The sequence below is a fragment of the Bufo bufo genome, chromosome 6, assembly GCF_905171765.1.
Source record: "Bufo bufo chromosome 6, aBufBuf1.1, whole genome shotgun sequence".
In the NCBI taxonomy this organism is placed as follows: Eukaryota; Metazoa; Chordata; class Amphibia; order Anura; family Bufonidae; genus Bufo; species Bufo bufo.
The window spans coordinates 73,206,174-73,227,691 of NC_053394.1; the positions used below are offsets into that span (position 1 = coordinate 73,206,174).

At 45.6% G+C, this 21,518-nt stretch overlaps 1 protein-coding gene across 1 annotated transcript in view; it reads right to left on the bottom strand.

Annotated features, from left to right (window-relative positions):
- SH3PXD2A (SH3 and PX domains 2A) overlaps window positions 1-21,518 on the bottom strand; it is a 354,245-nt gene that overhangs the window by 169,733 nt on the left and 162,994 nt on the right. The window contains exon 4 of the mRNA XM_040438015.1: window positions 5,820-5,896. Coding sequence (XP_040293949.1) covers window positions 5,820-5,896 — 77 coding nt within the window. The remainder of the gene's footprint in view (window positions 1-5,819; window positions 5,897-21,518) is intronic.

Below are 21,518 nucleotides of genomic sequence, written 5' to 3' on the forward strand. Positions count from 1 at the left end.
CAATAAACGTGCAGGGAGGTACTGACACGCACTGTAATGCCGTAGCCATGTTGGCTACTGGCGTTACAGTGATTGGCTGGCCGGAACGCATCATCGGGTGCTATAAAGCACCCGATGACACGTGTTCGGCTCAGTGTTAGTCAGGGATAGCTGAGCATAGGAAGGGAAAGACAGTGTAGGGAATGTTATTGGAAGATTTTTATTAGAAAAACTTTTCAGAGACCCAAAAGTCCTTTTAAGGACTATTGTGTGTGACAGCAGCAATATATATTTTTAGCGCATCCTGTGCTAAATAGCATCTAATAGGCCGCTACGGACAGTTAAATTATCCACGCCACATCTCCTGTGTAAAGTGTGCGCATCCCTAAAATATCAGAGACATCCAGTGTACTTTTTCCATAGACGGTGTCCGCTGCGGACAGTTAAAGAGGACCTTTCATCTGCTTAACCCTAGTCTAATTAGTGTCTTACCTTATAGGGCGGCCACCACTGATGTCATCGCACTTTTTTTTTCAAAGAGCTCATTCTCCCTGGCTATGAGCGGTGCGCTCTGATTGGATGCGATCACAGCCAGGGAGAAGAGAACCGCGCCAGTCTCCGCCTAGTATAACCAAGTCGGCTAATTAGAATATAAGGCGCCGAAATCAACGGGGAACAACAGCAGACGAACAATGGCTGTCACAATTTTTTTTTTTAGATGTGCACACTTTACACTGGAGATGTGGCACAGCTAATCTCACTGTCCTCAGCGGACACCGTCTAGTGAAAAAAAAAAAAAAGGTACTATAAAGGTAAGACCCTAATTAGACTACGGCTAAACAGATGAAAGGTCCTCTTTAAATTATCCGTGCCACATCTCCAGTGTAAAGTGTGCACATCCGAAAAATATCTGTGACATCCAGTGTACTTTTTCAATAGACTGTGTCCGCTGCGGACAGTGACATTACCAGTGCCAAATCTCCAGTGAAACGTGTGCGCCTAAAAATTTTATCTGTGACATACCATGTACTTTTTACGTAGAAGCTTTGGACAGTGACATTACCGGTGGTACCTCTCCTGTATAACGTTTCCGTTAAATACCTGTGACATTCCCTGTAATTTTTTATTAGCCGCTGGTGACAGCATTGACATTATCTGCGGGATATCTCCTGTGTGACGTTTCCACATCCCAAATTTTTTTGCGCATACACTTCCAAATCCTACACTACTGTACGTGTGACATACTTTCAAGCATATATCACATTTAAAATGAAGAAGGCGAGCAGTAAGGGACCGGGAAGTGGCCGTGATGCTGATGGTGCACGCAGAAGCCGTGGCCCGGGGCGCGGTGAAACTGTGCCTGCTGCCAGAGCACAAGAAAAACAATCATCCACGATACCTAGCTTCATGTCCCAGTTTGCAGGGTGGCGCAGGACACCACTCTTGAAGTCTGTGGTCAGTGCGACCAGGTGGTCGGTTGGATTGCAGCAGATAATGCTTCCAGTTGGTTAAGCACCACCCTGCCTTCCACCAAGTCCAGTCTTGATACTCCTTCCTCCCACCATGGAGAGTCTGGCCAAACAAGTGATCCCACACTCGGATATTCCGAGGACCTCTTTTCCTCGCCATTTCTTGATTTGGCCCTCTCGCCAAGCACACTTGAAGAGGGACAGATCTTGTGCCCTGATTCCAAAACTCTTGAGCATCCACAGTCACAAGAAGATGATGGTGGGGAAGGGCAATTACTGTTTAATGAGGTGGATGATGATGAGACACAGTTGCCAATAACTCAACAGCAATTACTGTCTCAGGAGGTTGAGGAAGAGGATGAGACACAGTTGTCAATCACTGAGGTTGTGGTTAGGTCAACAAGTCAGGAGGATGAGCAGAGTGAGGAAGTGGAAGAGGAGGTGGTGGACGATGTCACTGACCCAACCTGGGAAGGTGGAAAGTCGAGCGAGGACAGCAGTACAGAGGGGGAGGGATCTGCAGCACCACAACAGGCTGGAAGAGGCAGTGGGTTGGCAAAAGGGAGAAGGCGGGCCACACCAAACAGGCCTGCAGCTGTTCCACGGAGCACCCCCTTGCGGAAATCTCCCTTGCCAAGGGGTAGGTGTTCCGCAGTCTTGCACTTTTTTTTAAGAAAGTGCAGACTACAAAAGAATTGTAATTCGCAACCTGTGCCATACAAAAATGAGCAGGGGCGTGAACACTAGCAACCTCACCACCACCAGCATGATACGCCACATGGCATTAAAGCACCGTAATAGTTGGGCCGAACGCCTGGGTCCACAATCTGTGTCTGCAGGTCACACCACTGCCTCCTCTTCCCCTGTGTTACCTTTGCAAGCACCATCAGTGACCACATCCACTCCCGTGTCCCAGTGCAGCATACAAATGTCCTTACCCCAGGCATTTAAACGCAAGCGCAAATACCCAGCCACCCACCCACAGGCCACAGCACTAAATGCGCAGCTTTCCAAATTACTGGCCGTGAAAATGTTGCCATTTAGGCTTGTGGACACTGAGGTCTTCCGCAGCCTGATGTCGGCAGCCGCCCCGCGTTACGCAGTCCCTAGCCGCCACTATTTTTCAAGGTGTGCCGTGCCCGCCTTACACCAACATGTGTCCCGTGACATCACACGTGCAATGACCAACGCAGTTACTGGGAAGGTCCACTTAACCACGGACACATGGACAAGTGCATTCGGCCAGGGACGCTACATTTCCCTGACAGCACACTGGGTAAATGTTGTGGAGGCCGGGAGCGAGTCGTACCCTGAGATGACACAGGTACTACCGACGCCAAGGATTGCAGGCCCTACATCGATCAGGGTTTCCGCCAGCACCTACGTTAGTGGCTCCATCCCCCACTTCTCCTCCTCAGCCTCCTCCTCCACTTCCACCTTCCACCACCTCCGAATTATCCGCGTGCAGCACCAGTCATCAGTCGGTAGCTGGAAGCAGTGTAGCACTGCAATGGGGAAGCGGCAACAGGCCGTGCTGAAGCTGATGTGCTTAGGGGACAAACAGCACACCGCTGCAGAGCTGTGGCAGGGGATAAGGGACCAGACTGAGCTGTGGTTCTCGCCATTCAACCTAGAACCAGGCATGATTGTGTCCGATAATGGCCGTAACTTGGTGGCAGCTTTGGAGTTTTGCAAGCTCAGACACATCCCATGCCTAGCCCATGTCTTAAACTTAGTGGTTCAGCGGTTTCTCAAAACCTACCCCAATTTGCCTGAGCTACTGGTGAAGGTGCGCCGTGTGTGTGCACATTTCCGCAAGTCATCAACAGCTTCAGCCAGCCTGTCAACGCTGCAGCAGCGCTTGAAATTGCCACTCACTGGCTGTTGTGACGTGAGCATGCGCTGGAACTCTACGTTCCACATGTTGGCCAGGCTTTATGAGCAGCAGAGGGCAGTAGTGGAATACCAGCTGCAAAATGGTCATCACCTTTCAAGTCAGCTTCCGCTATTCACAAGCAAGGAGTGGGAATGGATGTCTGACCTCTGTGAGGTTTTAAGAAACTTTGAGGAATCAACACAGATGGTGAGTGGCGATAATGCTATTATCAGCGTAACCATCCCACTTATGTGTCTACTCAAACGATCGCTGCTCACAATTAAGGACGACGCTTTGCATGTGGAAGAGGTGGAAATGGGGGAATACATTACACAGGGTGATAGCCAGACCACCCTCAGTTCGTCTTCTCAGCACGAATTGGACGATGAAGAGGAGGAGGAGCAGGAGACGGTTGCCTCCGCTACAGAGGGTAGTACCCATGGAAGTTTTATTCCATCTGTTCAGCGTGGGTGGGCAGAAGAGGAGGAAGAGGATGAGGAGATTGAGAGTGATCCTCCTGATGACGACAGCAAAGTTTTGCCTGTTGATACTCTGGCACACATGGCTGACTTCATGTTAGGCTGCCTTTCCAGCGACCCGCGCGTTATACGCAATTTAGACAACACGGATTACTGGTTGTTCACCCTTCTCGACCCCCACAACAACGAGAACTTCTCATCTCTCATTCCTCTGGTGGAGAGGACGAGCAAAACGGTGCAATACCAGAAGATCCTTGTTGAAAAATTGCTCCAAAAATTTCCATCTGACAACGCTGGCGACAGAGTCCGTAGTTCCTTGGCCAACCTCGGAGGGGAGACAAGGGGAACACACAGCAGTTCCAACAGAGGCAGGGAAACACTCTCCAAAGCCTGGGACAGTTTCATGACACCCCGCCAGCACCCCCACCCCGATGCGCGGCCTGGTGTCACAAGGAGGGAAAAATTTGGGAAGATAGTGAAAGAGTACATAGCAGACCATGTCAGCGTCCTTAATGATCCCTTAGTGCCTTACAACTACTGGGTGTCCAAGCTGGACACGTGGCATGAACTGGCACTCTACATCTTGGAGGTACTGGCCTGCCCTGCCGCCAGCGTTTTGTCTGAGTGGGTATTTAGTGCTGCTGGTGGCATTATAACAGATAAGCGCATCCGCCTGTCAATTGAAAATGCTGACAGGTTGACTCTTATAAAAATGAACAAGGCCTGGATTGACCATGACTTCTCGACTCCATCAGAGAAAAGCTGATGAACATAAAGGCACTTTAAATGTGTTGTTTATAATGTACTGAATACACTGTATTCCCATGGACCCCTTCCACCCCAAACAAGGGTATATGGTTGAATCTTCCTTTTCTCATCCTCCTTCTCCTCTTCCATTATATCAACATGCTTATTCGTCGCATATATGCCCTTCACATATAATGTTTTACAGGGTCAGCTCAGCTGCAGGCCCTCGTATATAATTTTTTAGAGGGTCAGCTCACCAGCAGGCCCTCGCATTTAATGTTTTACAGGGTCAGCTCACCAGCAGGCCCTCGCATATAATGTTTTACAGGGTCAGCTCACCTGCAGGCCAGCACCTAAAATCTTTTACAGGGTCAGCTCACCTGCAGGCCCTCACCTAATTATACCTAATAGGTAATTTGCTCGCTGATGCCTTGCTTGGATGTGGTAGCCATTTCTCAGGCTCCCTCTCTGGAATCGAACCCTGATTCCCCGTTACCCGTAGTCACCATGGTTTGCGCTGAAAATAACATCGAAAGTTGATAGGCCAGACATCGGAATGGATCGTCGCCATCACTGGGACGTGCGATTGGCCCCAGGTTATCTAGAGTCACCAAAGCGGCAGCAGGCCCTCGCCCATAATGTTTTAGATGGTCAGATCAACAGGCCTTTGCTCCAAATGTTTTTGAGGGTCACCAGCAGGCCATCAATCATAATTTTTCAAGGCTGTGTATGATGCCCTCCTTTATGTGTAACAAAGGGTGTATTGGAGTGCCGGTTCCTTGTAATTTTTGGCAGCCCTTTCCCTTAGTGCATAGGCTTTATGAGTGTAGGAGTCCCACTACCTGAACAATTGTACCACAATGTGAATGAGGGCCTCCTTTATGTGATATACAGGTTGTATTGGAGTGCCCCTGCCTTGTAATTTTTGGCAGCACTTGCACTTTATATACAAGTAAATATACAGGAAAGAATGTTTCCTAACAATTTGTCCTCTAAAATTGATTTTATCTTCGGTTTGGTGCTTATTATTGTCAGTCTGTAAAAGTGGCGTACTACTCGGACAACATCGTTCCCAGCAGCGACCTGGGAGTCCAAGATGCATCCAGACATCCTCCCCATGCTGTTGCCGAACCATTTCAGTGATGTTTCCATCAATTTCTGACCTTTTCCTATGAACCAGACACCCTCCCCTCTTCAGAGCAGGGGGTGCCTAGTTTAATGCTCGGGTTCTCCCATTGACTTCCATTATACTCAGGAACGTGTTCTTACCCTGCAATACTCATCAATGGGCTTAAGTCTTTTCACAGCTACATCACGAATATGGCTCCTCCGGAACAATATTTTACCTAAAATGAAACAAAAAAAATACTGTTGAAATATAAAATCAAAGGGGTTATCCAAGATTTTTAAAAAAAATCTAAATTTGCAAAGAGCAGGAAAAATAAAATAAAAAATAAACGCCACTGCTGCTCCAGCAGTACTGCTGGTCCAGTACCTTCTAGTCCTGCAGCTAGCACGTGCTGTACATAATTTATCTGACCACTCGAATTTGGCCAAGTCAGTGGTCATGTGAGGGACTTCACCCAATGCAGTAAACAGTTCATCCAGCACTGAAGGGTTAAAATCTATTTCTAGCTTTAGGGCTCATGCACATTGCCTATCCGCAAAACACAGATACCAGCTGTGTGCATTCCGCATTTGCGGAACGGAAAGGCCAGCCCCTAATAGAACAGTCCTATCCTTGTCTATAATGCGGACAATAATAGGACTTGTTCTATTTTTTGCGGATCGGCCATGCAGACACAGAATGCACATGGAGTCATTTACGTTTTTTGCGACACCATTGAAGTAAATGTTTCCGCAAGAAAAATGGAACAGACACGGAAAAAACATTTGTGTTTTTTGTGTAAATGTTTGTGTGCATAAGCCCTGATAGTGAATACATATTAAATAAATTCAAGAGCATACCGCCAGTGGCGTAACTAGAATTCTATGGGTCCCAGGGCAAACTTTGGATCGGTGCCCCACCACCACCACCGCCATAACCAGTCACACCCTCTGTGACCGCAATCGTTACACTCCTGGTAATAATAATATGCCCCCCCTCCCCCACTAATGTACCTATAGCACCCACAGTAATATCCCTATAGTGCCCTTCCGCTACCCCCAGTAGTGTCCCCTACTGCCCCCAGTAGTGTCCCCCACTGCCCCCAGTAGTGTCCCCCACTGCTCCCAGTAGTGTCCCCCACTGCTCCCAGTAGTGTCCCCCACTGCTCCCAGTAGGTAGTGCCCCCCCCCCACTACCCCCAGTATTCACTCACATGTGACGGGGCCCAGCATGAAGTACAGTGACAGTGTGGGGCCCTGTCAGAGCACTCAACTGACCTACATCACATGCGCTCCAGCATCAGGCCCCAGCACTGCCCTACTAGAATTAGTCACAAATTAAATGGGTGGGCGAAGCACCACCCACCCACTTAATTTGTGACTAATTCTAGTAGGGCAGTGCTGGGGCCTGATGCTGGAGCGCATGTGATGTAGGAGAGTTGAGTGCTCTCACGGGGCCCAGCATGAAGTGCAGTGACCGTGCTGGACCCCGTTATATGTGAGTGAAGCGGGCCCCTCATCCCGTCGGGCCTGGTCACAGTCGCACCCTCTGCGACCGTGATCGTTACACCCCTGCATACCGCTTTGCCATCATCCGTCAAAACGTTTCAACTGTTACACAGACTTACTCATGACTAGAACTTCACCCAATGCACCATTCCTGAAGGCAAATATGTTTTCCCACTTTCTGATGCACGGTGGAAGAGCTACTGCTACAAAGTTGCTATCAGAACTGAAAGAACTATTGATACGTTCATGTTTTTTTATATGTGAACATTATAAAAAATAATACTAAATCTAATACTAGATGATGTAGTCAAATCCTGCGTACCACTGAGTAGCCAACACATTTATGCTTTAAGACACTAGATTTATCTCTTCTACCCACTGAGCAGTAAACGGATATTACAAAGATCCCATTTAAAAAGATCTCATGCTGCTTGCACTGGAAAGTGCCAAGGTTTATGTAAAACTAGTACTGACCTTGCTCACGCGAGCGAAGGTGACCCAACGGTGTCCAAGAATATTCATGTATCCCAACACTGGGACCATTGTGCATTTACACGAAAATCATTTGTCCAACTGGCAAACATTGTGGTGTCTTGAAAATCAAGCCCTCCCCATGAAGCAGTGTAGGATTCTGTATTCCCCACACAGGTTATACACAATAAAATTATTTATATTTCTCATTTTTAAATTCTAAATTATTTCCATGCAAGTGATATTTTAAGCATCTAAAAGCCCCTCCAGTCCAAAAATTTGACTGTACGTTGCTAACATATTGTCAACAAGCCTGGTACCTGCCACTTGATCCATCATTCTTCTCTTCTTCACAGGTGCTCCCTCATTGTCTTCATTACAAAATGGCCACCACAGCCTCAGACTATACCGTCCACCTTGTGGAACAAAAGTCTGGGACACCTTGCCCTTGGATGGACCATAGCCAATGAAGTAGGCGTTTTATATCGACGCTGGGCTATCTGAGGTCAGGGAGCATGTTTCAGACTATCACAGCACAAAATGTAGTCTGACTCTAAGGTGGCCACTTTGTTATGAAGGCAACGGGGAAGCAGAACAGAGGAATGGAGTAGGATGGATCATGAGGAAGGCAAAATACAAGAAGATGGAGTCTAAGTAGGTTTACCAAATACAAGTCAAGGGCTTCTACACAACACAACACATGTAGGGTATTTAAATAAGGATGGAATAGTTGCAGCCCCTTACGTAGGCCACGAATTGGGATAATTGTTATTATCGTACAAACACTTATTCTCATAAGTGCTCTATGTAAATATGCCACCAGTCACCTAATGAACGAGCAAATACTCATTCATCTGGTGGTCCCACATCTTCCTATGTAAAAATGGTTGTGCTGCAGGCAAGGAATTAAAGGGATTCACCAACTTCTAGATTATGATGACTCAAGACAGGTCATCAATAACAGATCGGTTGGGGGTCTTACACCCAGCACCCCTACCTATCAGCTGTCTTCGGGAGCCACCAGCGCTAAAATCAACCACTGCCTGGGAGCTAAGATGCAGTACACCAGCATGGCCATTGCACAGCTTTCTGCTGCTGGCTCCGTCCACTGTGTTATTTCCACTGCTATTGCGAACAGTTGGTCCGTAGGGGTACTGTGTCATTCCCCCACGATTCCGATATTGATGACCTGTCCTGAGAATAGGTCATCAATATCTACAAAATGGAAAACACCTTTAATTTGGACAGGAATGAACAATCCAAGTAGCCATTGTTCATCCCCATACAGAGGGAATTATTGCTGCATGTGAACGTAGATGAACAAGTAAGCAACGATCGGAAATAAATATTTAATTCTTGATCACTGTCCTATACAATGGCCCATGTAAATGGGCCCTAAGGCTTTGCTCCATCTACAGTTTTGGCCTATTTGACACATATATATCAGTATACAGACAAAAAAATGTTTTGTAGCATACCCATACTTTTGTGTTGTGCAGTCGGAGCATAACATTCTGGCTGATTTCATCCACCACTGGGGGGGGAGTCATTGAGGTTTATGGTACCACTGTGTATATAGTAATGGTGATGCCCCATGTGGGATGTTGATGGTACAGGATATGCCATAAATGCGCGGCGCTCTCCATTGACTTCACTATCACTTCTGTAAATAGCCAAGTCAACACACTATGCATAAGCCATAAACGTCCCAAACTGGAATATCAGGGTTTCTAACCAGATTTTTATTGTTTTTTTCTGGACAGCTTACCCCAAAATAGACAGACAACATTTTTTATGGACAAAATTTAAAACCATAATGAATGATAAAGATTATAAGTAATACATGTCTATAACTCAAAATACTGATAAGAACTCATCACCAGTATTTACTAAGAACTGTACAATTACAGTAATTATCATCAAAATACCTTGCTCAAGTACCTCCAGCCTCAAAAAATTCACAGACATGTTTATTTTTTTCACAGACACAGGAAAAGAGTTGCCTATTTTTTACAGACAGTCCAGGAATTTCTGGACAGCTGGCAACCAAGGGGAATAATCCAATAAACTTAATAAATTAAGACTATCCGGTGAAATCTCAAGTTCCCTCTAGCGGTGTGTGGTGAAACTAGTCATTTTAAATGTACAGCAATTCTGAAATATTTTTGGAATCTCTCAATAACCCTAAACTGGAGATGAGGTGAGAGATAATTTACAAATAACCATTTTCTGCACCAACTCCGAATGGTCTCCCAAACTGCTTTATTATATTATGGACATTGCCTAGAAGTGTCTCTTGTAATACTATTACCATTTTGCTGTGTACTGGCTCTTGAGTCATAGCAATCCAGACCCTACACATCGTGGTATAAATTACTAAAACCTTGACGTATAAATATGATGGACCAATCCACATCAACTAATACATCGAGTTGGGTTCCTGATCTAATTGGATTTGTGCACATCTTCTACCTATGCCCCCAAGGGCAGACACAGAATAATTTGTGCCCTCCATTCCCCTCATGCTAACTATTTGACTTTGTTCTGATCCTTCGTCAGACTCTTTTCAAAATGGCTGCCACTGTCTGACTTACCGATGCAGAGTGCTGTTGGAAAGTCTAAGACATGCTGCCCTCCACCAACCTCTGATGGGCCATGTATATTTTAATTTTTAAACTTGCATTATAGAGCTTCTTTATAGTCTAAAAATTAATAGTCGTTGTCTTGTTGCCCTAAAAAACCCTAAAGTATCTCCGAAGAGTGTAAGCTAGGGCTTGTCCATGTTACCAACTGACTGCAAGATTCACTGTAAGTAAATAAGTTATTGGTTCTAATACTCACTTTTCATCCATATAAAACTTCACTACCAGAACTACACATTAAAAAGAAAAAGAAAAAAGGCAGTGAACAATAGTATAGAAGGAAACACACGGCTGGTCAAGGCCTATGAAACAAAATAAATAAAGGATATAATTGAAAGGAGAAGGAGAGTTTAGCCAAAAACAGCACTAAGAAAAATCTAGAATAATAAAAGTATTAGAACTATTCACAATGAAGAAACACTTCCACCTCTCACAGAATTTCCTTCAAAACAAAGATAAGACAACAGCTCGGAAGCGCGAAGACAGGACTGATGTTTACAAAGGCATCATTTCCAATTTTTATCAGTAGGAAAATTAGACAAGTTGTATTCTTCCAAAATATTTACATCAGAATCAGGGACATACAAACAGTGGAGAGGACCCCCATATCCCTCTTGAATGTTGATTAAAACCACCCAACTCATATCTAGATGGACCCAGGAGGACATGGCACTTGTTTGACCCAATTACTTTCTGTGATCCTTGGGTTACTGTAACACACCCCTGCTTTAACGTATGGCCTGCCTCTATAAAATGTACTTCCTGTAAGTAGGCAGAGTCTATTGGATTCATTGATTAAGACCGGTGTTTTAGACGCCGGTCTGACTAACCCTGCGCTGGCACTTTATGCGCCTAAGTTATGCAGAGGCGTCAGAAAAGTACAAACAGCAGGTGGCGCTATACAGACACATTTTATTGAATAGCTCAGCGGCTCTGTTCAATTTTTAATTGTATGCAATTACAAAAGTATTCAGATCCAGGTGCTGGTTTGAAAAATCTAAAACCCATTTCATGACACAACCCCTTTAAGGAGCATCTATACCAAAAATGGTCACTTTCAGATCTCAAACGTAATCAAAAGATTGAGGAACACAATGGAATAAAAATATCTAAGAATATCTAAGAATAAACTAGCTGGGCGTTGTCAGGGGCAGTGATAGGGGAGCGTCTATGCAACTAGCTGGGTGGGAGGAGCTATAAAGTAGCTGGTGGAGCTTTAGTAGAGAAAGTCGAAGTGGGTTAGGGGCGGGGGGGCGGTGCTCCCCGGGTGCCGGCTCTGACGGGGGTGCCAGCAGGCCCAGAAGCAATGAGCGCTTCCATCAATACAGATGGAAGCGCTCATAGCTGAAGCGCTGACACCCGTGACCCAGTCCCATATACTGCGACAGGGCAGGGAGCGGTGCGCATAGTTCCCTGCCTCGCCGCCGATCACCGACATAGGCCTTTGCGGTAGCGAAATCCTGGCGCAGGCGCGCGTGATGACGTCATCGCGCGCGCCTGTGCCAGGACTCAGCAGCACCGTGCCGGGACTCTGCAAGCAAGCACAGGTAAGTATTTAGCTTTTAGGGTTTCTTTCTTTCTTTCTTTTTTTTTCTTTTATGTGCCAACTTTGGGGGACATGAGGGGGTCGGGGTGCACACAGGACAGAGGATGTGTGGGGGCCAACTTTTATTTTATATTATAATGTGGCAACTTTGGGGGACATGAGGGAGCCGGGGTGCACACAGGACAGAGGACGTGTGGGGGCAAACTTTTATTTTATTTTATAATGTGGCAACTTTGGGGGACATGAGGGGGGTGCACACAGGAGGACATGGGGGAATATGGTGGGATACTGTGTGGCACAGTGGGGGGGCAATTTATTATAGGAGGGATGGCTATGTGGGGGACACTACTGTGTGGGGGGCAGCGTAGGGGACACTACTGTGTGGGGGGCAGCGTGGGGGACACTGTGTGGGGGGCAGCGTGGGGGACACTACTGTGTGGGGGGCAGCGTGGGGGACACTACTGTGTGGGGGGCAGCGTGGGGGGCACTACTGTGTGGGGGGCAGCGTGGGGGACACTACTGTGTGGGGGGCAGCGTGGGGGACACTACTGTGTGGGGGGCAGCGTGGGGGACACTACTGTGTGGGGGGCAGCGTGGGGGACACTACTGTGTGGGGGGCAGCGTGGGGGACACTACTGTGTGGGGGACACTACTGTGTGGGGGGCAGCGTGGGGGACACTACTGTGTGGGGGGCAGCGTGGGGGACACTACTGTGTGGGGGCAGCGTGGGGGACACTACTGTGTGGGGGGCAGCGTGGGGGACACTACTGTGTGGGGGGCAGCGTGGGGGACACTACTGTGTGGGGGGCAGCGTGGGGGACACTACTGTGTGGGGGAAATTACTGTGTGGTGGACACTACTGTATGGGGCCAGTGTGGGGGACCGTACTGTGTGGGGGAAATTACTGTGTTGGGGGCAGTGTGGGGGAAATTACTATGTGGGGGGCAGCATGGGGGCCTTTCTATTGGGGAGGCACTGTAGAGGCCAGTCTATTATTTCTGGGGACACTATACAGGAATTATTGCCTGGAGCACAATATAGGGTGTTATTATTACTGGGTACACTCTAGGGGACATTATAGCTGCTGTAGACACTATAGGAACATTTGGGGTCATTTATCAAACTGGTGTAAAGTAGAACTGTCTTAGTTTTTCAGTAGTATAGTACCTGGGGCATTGGGGGGCACAACGGGCACAGGTATTGGGGGTGGCATCAGGATCACACTGTGGGGACACCAGGATAGGGAGGTTGATGGAAAAATTTAGAAATCTAACGTGTCTGTGTTACAAACTGTAGAGACGAGATGCGGCTGAAAGAATTTCTCATGGCGGTCTAACGGAGGAGAAGAGGAAAGAGAAGGTCTACATGACAGGAGATGTCCCTGGATGTAAGAGGTATGTGGTCAAGTATTGGGGGGGTGCCAGAGAAATGAGCCGCCCCGGGTGCCAAACACCCTGGGTACGCCACTGCTCTTGGCACCCCCATCAATCAGCAATGTGAAGGGACTGGGGCTGGGGCACCCTTGTGAATGCTGCTCCCTCTTCATGGTCTACATTGGTTCCTCATACATAACTCTGCTGGTTATTGCAGCACTTCCTTATTCAAATAAATGGAACTGAGATTCCAGGCAGAACCCATGGACAAGACTGGTGTGGTTTGTGGGGGGAAAAAAAGAAAAGAAACATAGATCAGTATTTCTAACCCCAGACAACCGCTCTAACACAAAGTCTCGTCTTTTTGTATTGAAATACACATGACAATGACCTCACCACAAGAATTTAGTCATGTGGCCACCACAATCCACTTCCGAGCATACAGCATGTATTCAAGATCAACACTGAGATTTCCTTATGTCAGTGATACGGGCGGCTTTCATTTCTCCCTCAAGATGCATGTGAGGACTAAAAGATCTATTTTTGTTTCTTACAGAGAAGAACATCTGCTCTACTCAGGTCAAGGGTGGGAAATCTTGGGAGGCATCTTGAGATTTGTTAGACAACTAAACAATGTGTGTGTAAGCATGTTTCCCTCCAATTAACTGATGTACTCTTCAGAAATCCATTAGGAGCCTCCTTTGCAGATTTTGTCAAAAATGTAAAACAGTGACCACTTCAATGGGGTATGTTGGGGACTGTTGGCATCAATCATGTGACTGATCCAGTACTGCCATTACTCACATCTTTCTGTTTCTAGAACGGCACAGAAAACGGAAATACAAGCACAGCTGTGAACATAGCCTAGGGTCAGTGATGGCTAACCTCCGACGCTCCAGCTGTGGTGAAACTACGACTCCCAGCATGCTCCATTTATTTCTATGGAGTTTTGAGAACAGCCAAGAAAGTATGCATCTTGGGAGTCATAGTTTTACCACAGCTGGAGTGCCGGAGATTAGCCATCACAGGCCTGGGTCCTCACCTTTCCACAACTGGGGGCTTTTTTGTTCACAAAGGTGTCATGGCTTCCAGTCATAATGGAAGCCATAAAACTGCAGCGGATTAAAATGGTGCCTGAGAAACCCATTTGACTAATAGTTTACTCCGTGCATGAAACCAAGGCTTGTCCTGACCTTATGTCATTGTGTTGTGAGCTGGGCGACTGGTTGGACATACTTCAGTGTTGACTGGGACCCAAAGTCTCTGTAACTTTGACATATTCGCAACAATAAAAAGTCATATGCATATTGCTGGCTTACAGATCTCTAAGCTTTACTTCGTAGAGGCATGGTTTCCATATATAGCATTTAGAAGGGATAACAAACCAAAAACAGTACACGATTTGGAATCATTGACACTATAAGTTTAGGTGGTATTGAGAAACTCCCAGCACACCCCAACAGAGTAGGGGACACTGTTCCAGTGAATCTGGATGTACAGGTAACCAGTGATGGCCAGTTCGCATTGTTCGCCAGCGAACATATGCGGGCTGCCATCTTTTTTCACAAGTCCGGCGAGGCACAGGTAAGCCCTTACCTGTGCCTGTGTGCGAGCCGGTCTTAAAACAAATGCGGTCACTGGGAGCAGGCAGTTCCGAGAACAGCCCGATGAAGGCCCCCAGGGGCTGTTTTCTGAACTGCCTGCTCCCATTGACCGCACTTGTTTTCAGACCGGCTCGCGCACAGGCACGGGTAAGGGCTTGCCTGTGCCTCGCCGGACTTGTGAAAAATGATGGCAGCCCGCATATGTTCGCTGGCGAACAATGCGAACTGGCCATCACTGCAGGTGACCAGCACAACCAAATGTTAACGTTATAGCCACATGGTAAAGACAAGTTTATATCAATTCTGATTTACATTGAAATTCAGTTAGCTATTGTAATTAGAATACAGAACACTAATATTATCCAACCAACATCTTCTACATATGACCAAGTAATATTTGCCTTATTAACTAAAGCAACGCTCGTCCATAAAATTGTCTACAAATGCAATAGCATAACTTAAGCAATGCTAGTCCATTCTACGCACATTAAAGGGAGTCTGTCAGCAGCAGTTCTGACCATGCTAAACTACTGGCAGCACTAGGTAGAGGCTGGAAAGAGCAGGATAAACATAGCTTTTGTGGAACTATTATCAGAGGTAGTCTGAATATGAAATTTTATTTTGCCACGTTCTGCTGCTGTAAGTGATCAGGAGGAGGAGCTTCACTGGTTCACAGCCCCTCTCCTCTCTTCTCAATGACCTGTATCATCCAACCAGGAGACCGCTATAGCTGACTCAGAGCAGAAGGGAGGGGCTGTGGAGAATCTCAGAGAAGACAGCACTTCACTGTGAAGGTCCACCTTCAGTGCACTTACAGGAGCAGAACCTGGACGTATAAAAGATCACATTCACACCACTCCTGATAATAAAAAGCTTCGCAAAAGGCATGTCCTTCTAGCTCTCACCAGCCCCTACCTATTGCTGACAAAAGCTTAGCATGGTCAAAACTGCTGATGGACTCCCTTTAACCCCTTAAGGACACAGCCTTTTTACACCTTAGGACCAGGCCATTTTTTGAAAATCTGACCAGAGTCCCTTTAAGTGCTGATAACTTTAAAACGCTTTGACTTATCCAGGCCGTTCTGAGATTGTTTTTTCGTCACATATTGTACTTCATGACACTGGTAAAATGGAGTAAAAAAAAAAAATTTTTTTGCACCAAAAAATACCTAATTTAACAAAAATTTGAAAAAAATTTGCAAATTTCAAAGTTTCAGTTTCTCTACTTCTGTAATACATAGTAATACCCCCAAAAATTGTGATGACTTTACATTCCCCATATGTCTACTTCATGTTTGAATTGTTTTGGGAATATTTTATTTTTTGGGGATGTTATAAGGCTTAGAAGTTTAGAAGCAAATCTTGAAATTTTTCTGAAATTTACAAAAACTCAATTTCTAGGGACCAGTTCAGGTCTCAAGTCACTTTGCGAGGCTTACATTATAGAAACCACCCAAAAATGACCCCATCTAAGAAACTACACCCCTCAAGGTATTCAAAACTGATTTTGCATACGTTGTTAACCCTTTAGGTGTTGCACAAGAGTTATTGGCAAATAGGGAGGAAATTTGAGAATTTCATTTTTTTGTCTAATTTTTCATTTTAACCCATTTTTTCCACTAACAAACCAAGGGTTAACAGCCAAACAAGACTGTATCTTTATTGCCCTGACTCTGCTGTTTACAGAAACACCCCATATGTGGCCGTAAACTACTGTACGGGCACACAGCGGGGCGTAGAGTGAAAGGTGCGCCGTTTGGTTTTTGGAAGGCTGATTTTTATGTACTGGTTTATTTACACCATGTCCCATTTGAAGCCCCCTGATGCACCCCTAGAGGAGAAACTCCCTAAAAGTGACCCCATCTAAGAAACTACACCCCTCAAGGTATTCAAAACTGATTTTACATACGTCGTTAACCCTTTAGGTGTTGCACAAGAGTTATTGGCAAATGGCGATGAAATTTGAGAATTTCATTTTTTTGGCTAATTTTCCATTTTAACCCATTTTTTCCACTAACAAAGCAAGGGTTAACAGCCAAACAAGACTGTATCTTTATTGCCCTGACTCTGCTGTTTACAGAAACACCCCATATGTGGCCGTAAACTACTGTACGGGCACACAGCGGGGCGTAGAGTGAAAGGTGCGCCGTTTGGTTTTTGGAGGGCTGATTTTGCTGGACTGTTTTTTTGGCACCATGTCCCATTTGAAGCCCCCCTGATGCACCCCTAGATTATAAACTCCATAAAAGTGACCCCATCTAAGAAACTACACCCCTCAAGGTATTCAAAACTGATTTTACAAACTTTGTTAACCCTTTAGGTGTTGCACAAGATTTAATGGAAAATAGAGATACAATTTCAAAATTTCACTTTTTTGGTAGATTTTCCATTTTAATATTTTTTTTCCAGTTACAAAGCAAGGGTTAACAGCCAAACAAAACTCATTATTTATGGCCCTAATTCTGTAGTTTACAGAAACACCCCATATGTGGTCGTAAACAGCTGTACGGGCACACGGCAGGGCGCAGAAGGAAAGGAACACCATATGGTTTTTGGAAGGCATATTTTGCTGGACTGGTTTTTTTGACACCATGTCCCATTTGAAGCCCCCCTGATGCACCCCTAGAGTAGAAACTCCAAAAAAGTGACCCCATTTTAGAAACTACGGGATAGGGTGGCAGTTTTGTTGGTACTAGTTTAGGGTACATATGATTTTTGGTTGCTCTATATTACACTTTTTGTGCGGCAAGGTAACAAGAAATAGCTTTTTTGGCACCGTTTTTTTTTTTTGTTATTTACAACATTCATCTGACAGGTTAGATCATGTGGTAATTTTATAGAGCAGGTTGTCACGGACGCGGAGATACCTAATATGTATACAATTTTTTTTATTTATGTAAGTTTTACACAATGATTTCATTTTTAAAACAAAAAAAATGTTTTAGTGTCTCCATAGTCTAAGAGCCATAGTTTTTTCAGTTTTTGGGCGATTATCTTAAGTAGGGTCTCATTTTTTGCGGGATGAGATGACGGTTTGATTGGCATCTATTTTGGGGTGCATATGACTTTTTGATTGCTTGCTATTACACTTTTTGTGACGTAAGATGACAAAAAATGGCTTTTTTTACACCGTTTTTATTTTTATTTTTTTACGGTGGTCATCTGAGGGGTTAGATCATGTGATATTTTTATAGAGCCGGGCGATACGGACGCGGCGATACCTAATATGTATACTTTTTTTTTATTTATGTAAGTTTTACACAATGATTTCATTTTTGAAACAAAAAAAATCATGTTTTAGTGTTTCCATAGTCTAAGAGCCATAGTTTTTTCAGTTTTTGGGCGATTATCTTGGGTAGGGTATGATTTTTGCGGGATGAGATGACGGTTTGATTGTTACAATTTTGGCGTACATGCGACTTTTTTGATCACTTTTATTACCTTTTTTGGGAAGTAAGGTGGGCAAAATTTCAATTTCATCATAGTTTTTTATTTTTTATTTTTATGGCGTTCACCGTTCGGGTAAAGTAACATGACCGTTTTATAGATCAGGTCGTTACGGACGCGGCGATACCAAACATGTGTAGGGAATTTAATTTTTTTCATTTTTTATCAGTGATAAATGTGTTTTTTGATTTTTACTTTTTTTTCACTTTTATTCACTTTTTTTTGACCCAGACCCACTTGGTTCTTGAAGATCCAGTGGGTCTGATGTCTGTATAATACAGTACAGTACAATATATATTGTTCTGTACTGTATTTTACTTACACTGAACAGATCTATGCCTTTCAGCACAGATCTGTTCAGCACCATGGACAGCAGGACGCCTGAGAGGCGTCCTGTTGCCATGGGAACCTTCCCCGTCTGCTTAGTACTGCTCAGAACTTCGCAGACGGGGAAGGGTAAGGAGGGGATCTCTCGGGGGGCTGTCTGGGGGCTCTCTCCCTCTCCATCGGGGGGCTGCAAAGGCACAGCAGCCCCCCGATGGGAGAGGGAGGGAGCTCCCTGCGCTGTTAACCTTTTCCATACAGCGGTCCGTACGGACCGCTGTATGGAAAGGGTTAAACGGCTGACATCGCATCGCAGATGTCAGCCGTTTATACCAGGGTGCCAGCAATGTGCTGGCACCCTGGTATCCCCACTAGACACCAACGATTATACAAGGGGAGGCGGGCGGGGGATCGCGATCCCGCCTGCCGCACCGCCCGCCTCCCGCACCGCCCGCAACCCTCCCCCTGCACCTCCCGCCACCATAAAAATCATTCGGGGGTGCAGGGGGGGGGGGTGAATAAAACTTTTTTTAGGCATATAAAGTTTCTGATCCCCGCGGTCAGGGACCGCGGGGACCAGAAACTGCAGAAATCGCAGCAAACCGCAGGTCTGAATTGACCTGCGGTTTGCCGCGATCGCCGACATGGGGGGGTCACGGGACCCCCCCGCGCATTTAGCCTAGGTGCCTGCTCAATGATTTGAGCAGGCACCGGGTTCCGATCACTGCCGGCCGCACGGCAGTGATCGAAAATACACAGGGCGTACATGTACGCCCTGTGTCCTTAAGTACCAGGGCACAAGGGCGTACCTGTACGCCCTATGTCCTTAAGAGGTTAAATAGGTTCTCAACATGTGTTCATGACTCATCAATATGATAGGGCTTAAAACATTATTTGGTGTTTTTCTACTTTTGAGACCACCATGCTTTCCTATGCATTTTAGTTTAGACATATTATTTATTGCATCTTATTCCATTGTGTTGACATTGTGTACTGTTAATAAGGCCTGAAGGGTAGAACCGCACTGCTGAACACTTAGTAGATGATGGCCAACAGGGAACCCCGAGAAAGGTAAACATGAGGCAAATTACTGGGTTACTTCAGCAACTGAAAAGAACGATGATGATCCAGTAAAACTGAAAGCATGTTATCAGGTGTCATCTCCTGGCTAGACCACTACTCCAGTCGCAGACCTGTTCAAGGAAGACTAGGGATCACTGTCCACAAAGACAAATAATGATTTGAGTGAAACTTGTACTTTAAAGGTATTATCCTGGAAAAGATAATGATGACTTATCCTCAGGATAGGGTATCATTATCATATCAGCGGGGGTCCAAGTCCCGGCATCCCGGCCGATCAGCTGTTTCAGGCAACTACTGCGATCACCGAAGGCCTGTACATCGTTTAGTGGCAGTGCTTGGAAATGCAGCTGAGCCCCGTTGACTTAAATCGGGCTGAGCTGCAACTAAGCCACGTGACCGATGTACAGTGATGTCACTGGCCTAGGAAGATGCTGCGGTGCTCAAGGCCTTTTCTATTAGCGGATTGGAGGGGGTCCCGGATGTCGCATCCCACAGATCCGATACTGATGTCTTATCCTGAGGATAAGTCATAAACCTCTTTTCCTGGATAACCCCTTTAATGGCCTACTGAACTAGCAAAAATAATCCCAAAGAAAACATTTTCTTTTAGCAGCTTTTGTTTTTTGTGGATCATGTGCTGATAACAAACCATCTCTGAATGAGAGGTCTTCAACTTTTATGGGTCTAATTTGCGGGAAGAGCAAATTTGCCGGGACTGTGTCTGAAAATCAGGGATAGCCCCACCAAATTCGTGACAGTTGGCAACTCTGCATTTACTTATGCTGATGATTGTGAATAGTGTTAAGGGAACTTGTATTTTAAGTTCAGCGTCAAAAGTTCGGGTTATCAAAGAATCCCGTTATATATTCCGCTACCATGGACCATATACAATGCAACAGCACTCTGCAAACCAAATAAAGTACAATAATGCCAAAATAATAGAAAGTATTCTGGTGCAAATGCTACGCTAATAAATTTGAGATGTGGAATGTGGAACCTGCATTCCCTGAATGCAATGAAGGCCAGTATGGCACCAGTTAATGTGGTATTTAGTGTTAGGTTCCCGTCTTACTGAGATCGCCTTGACGTGCGGCAGACGGGCCCAAATAATTTTGTACAAAATGATTTGCCAAGCATCTCAAATTTATTAGCGTAGCATTTGCACCAGAATACTTTTTATTATTTTGGCATTATTGTACTTTATTTGGTTGTGCTGACTGACCCCTAATTTTTCATAACGGAATTTGGAATCCATAACGGGATTCTTCGATAACCCAAACCCGAACTATGGATGCCGAACTTAAAACACAAGTTGGCTCAACATAAATTGTGAGTAAACATTTATTCCTGATTATTGCCCTGTCCAAACATGTCGCCGATCACCCAACAAACAAGCAAATGTTAGTTTCTTGGGCAATCACATCTTTTATGCTGAGCTAAAGATCATCACTTGAGAGCAGCACATCACCTTATCTAAACAGGAAGTGCTGACGATATAGGAAAACTGTATAGGGACAATCATTCGCCCCATACATATGGTGATGTGCTGCTCATCAATATGAGATAGCCAGGGGTCCGACTCATGGCACCCCCGCTGCTCAGCTGTTTGAGGAAGCTCCGGTGAGCACCACGGCCTCCTCACAGCTCACCAGGCACAGCTCTGCAATAGCGGCTGTGAGGGGTATTACAGCTAAGCCCCATTCACTTGAATAGGACTGAGCTGCACCTAGGCCATGTTATTGATGAATGTGACGTCACTAGCCTAGGAAGAGGCCTAATGCAGCTGATCGGTGGGGGGTGCAGGGAATCAGGCCCCCGCTGTCTATAGAAGTACACCTTGTATTCCCCATAAAATAACAATT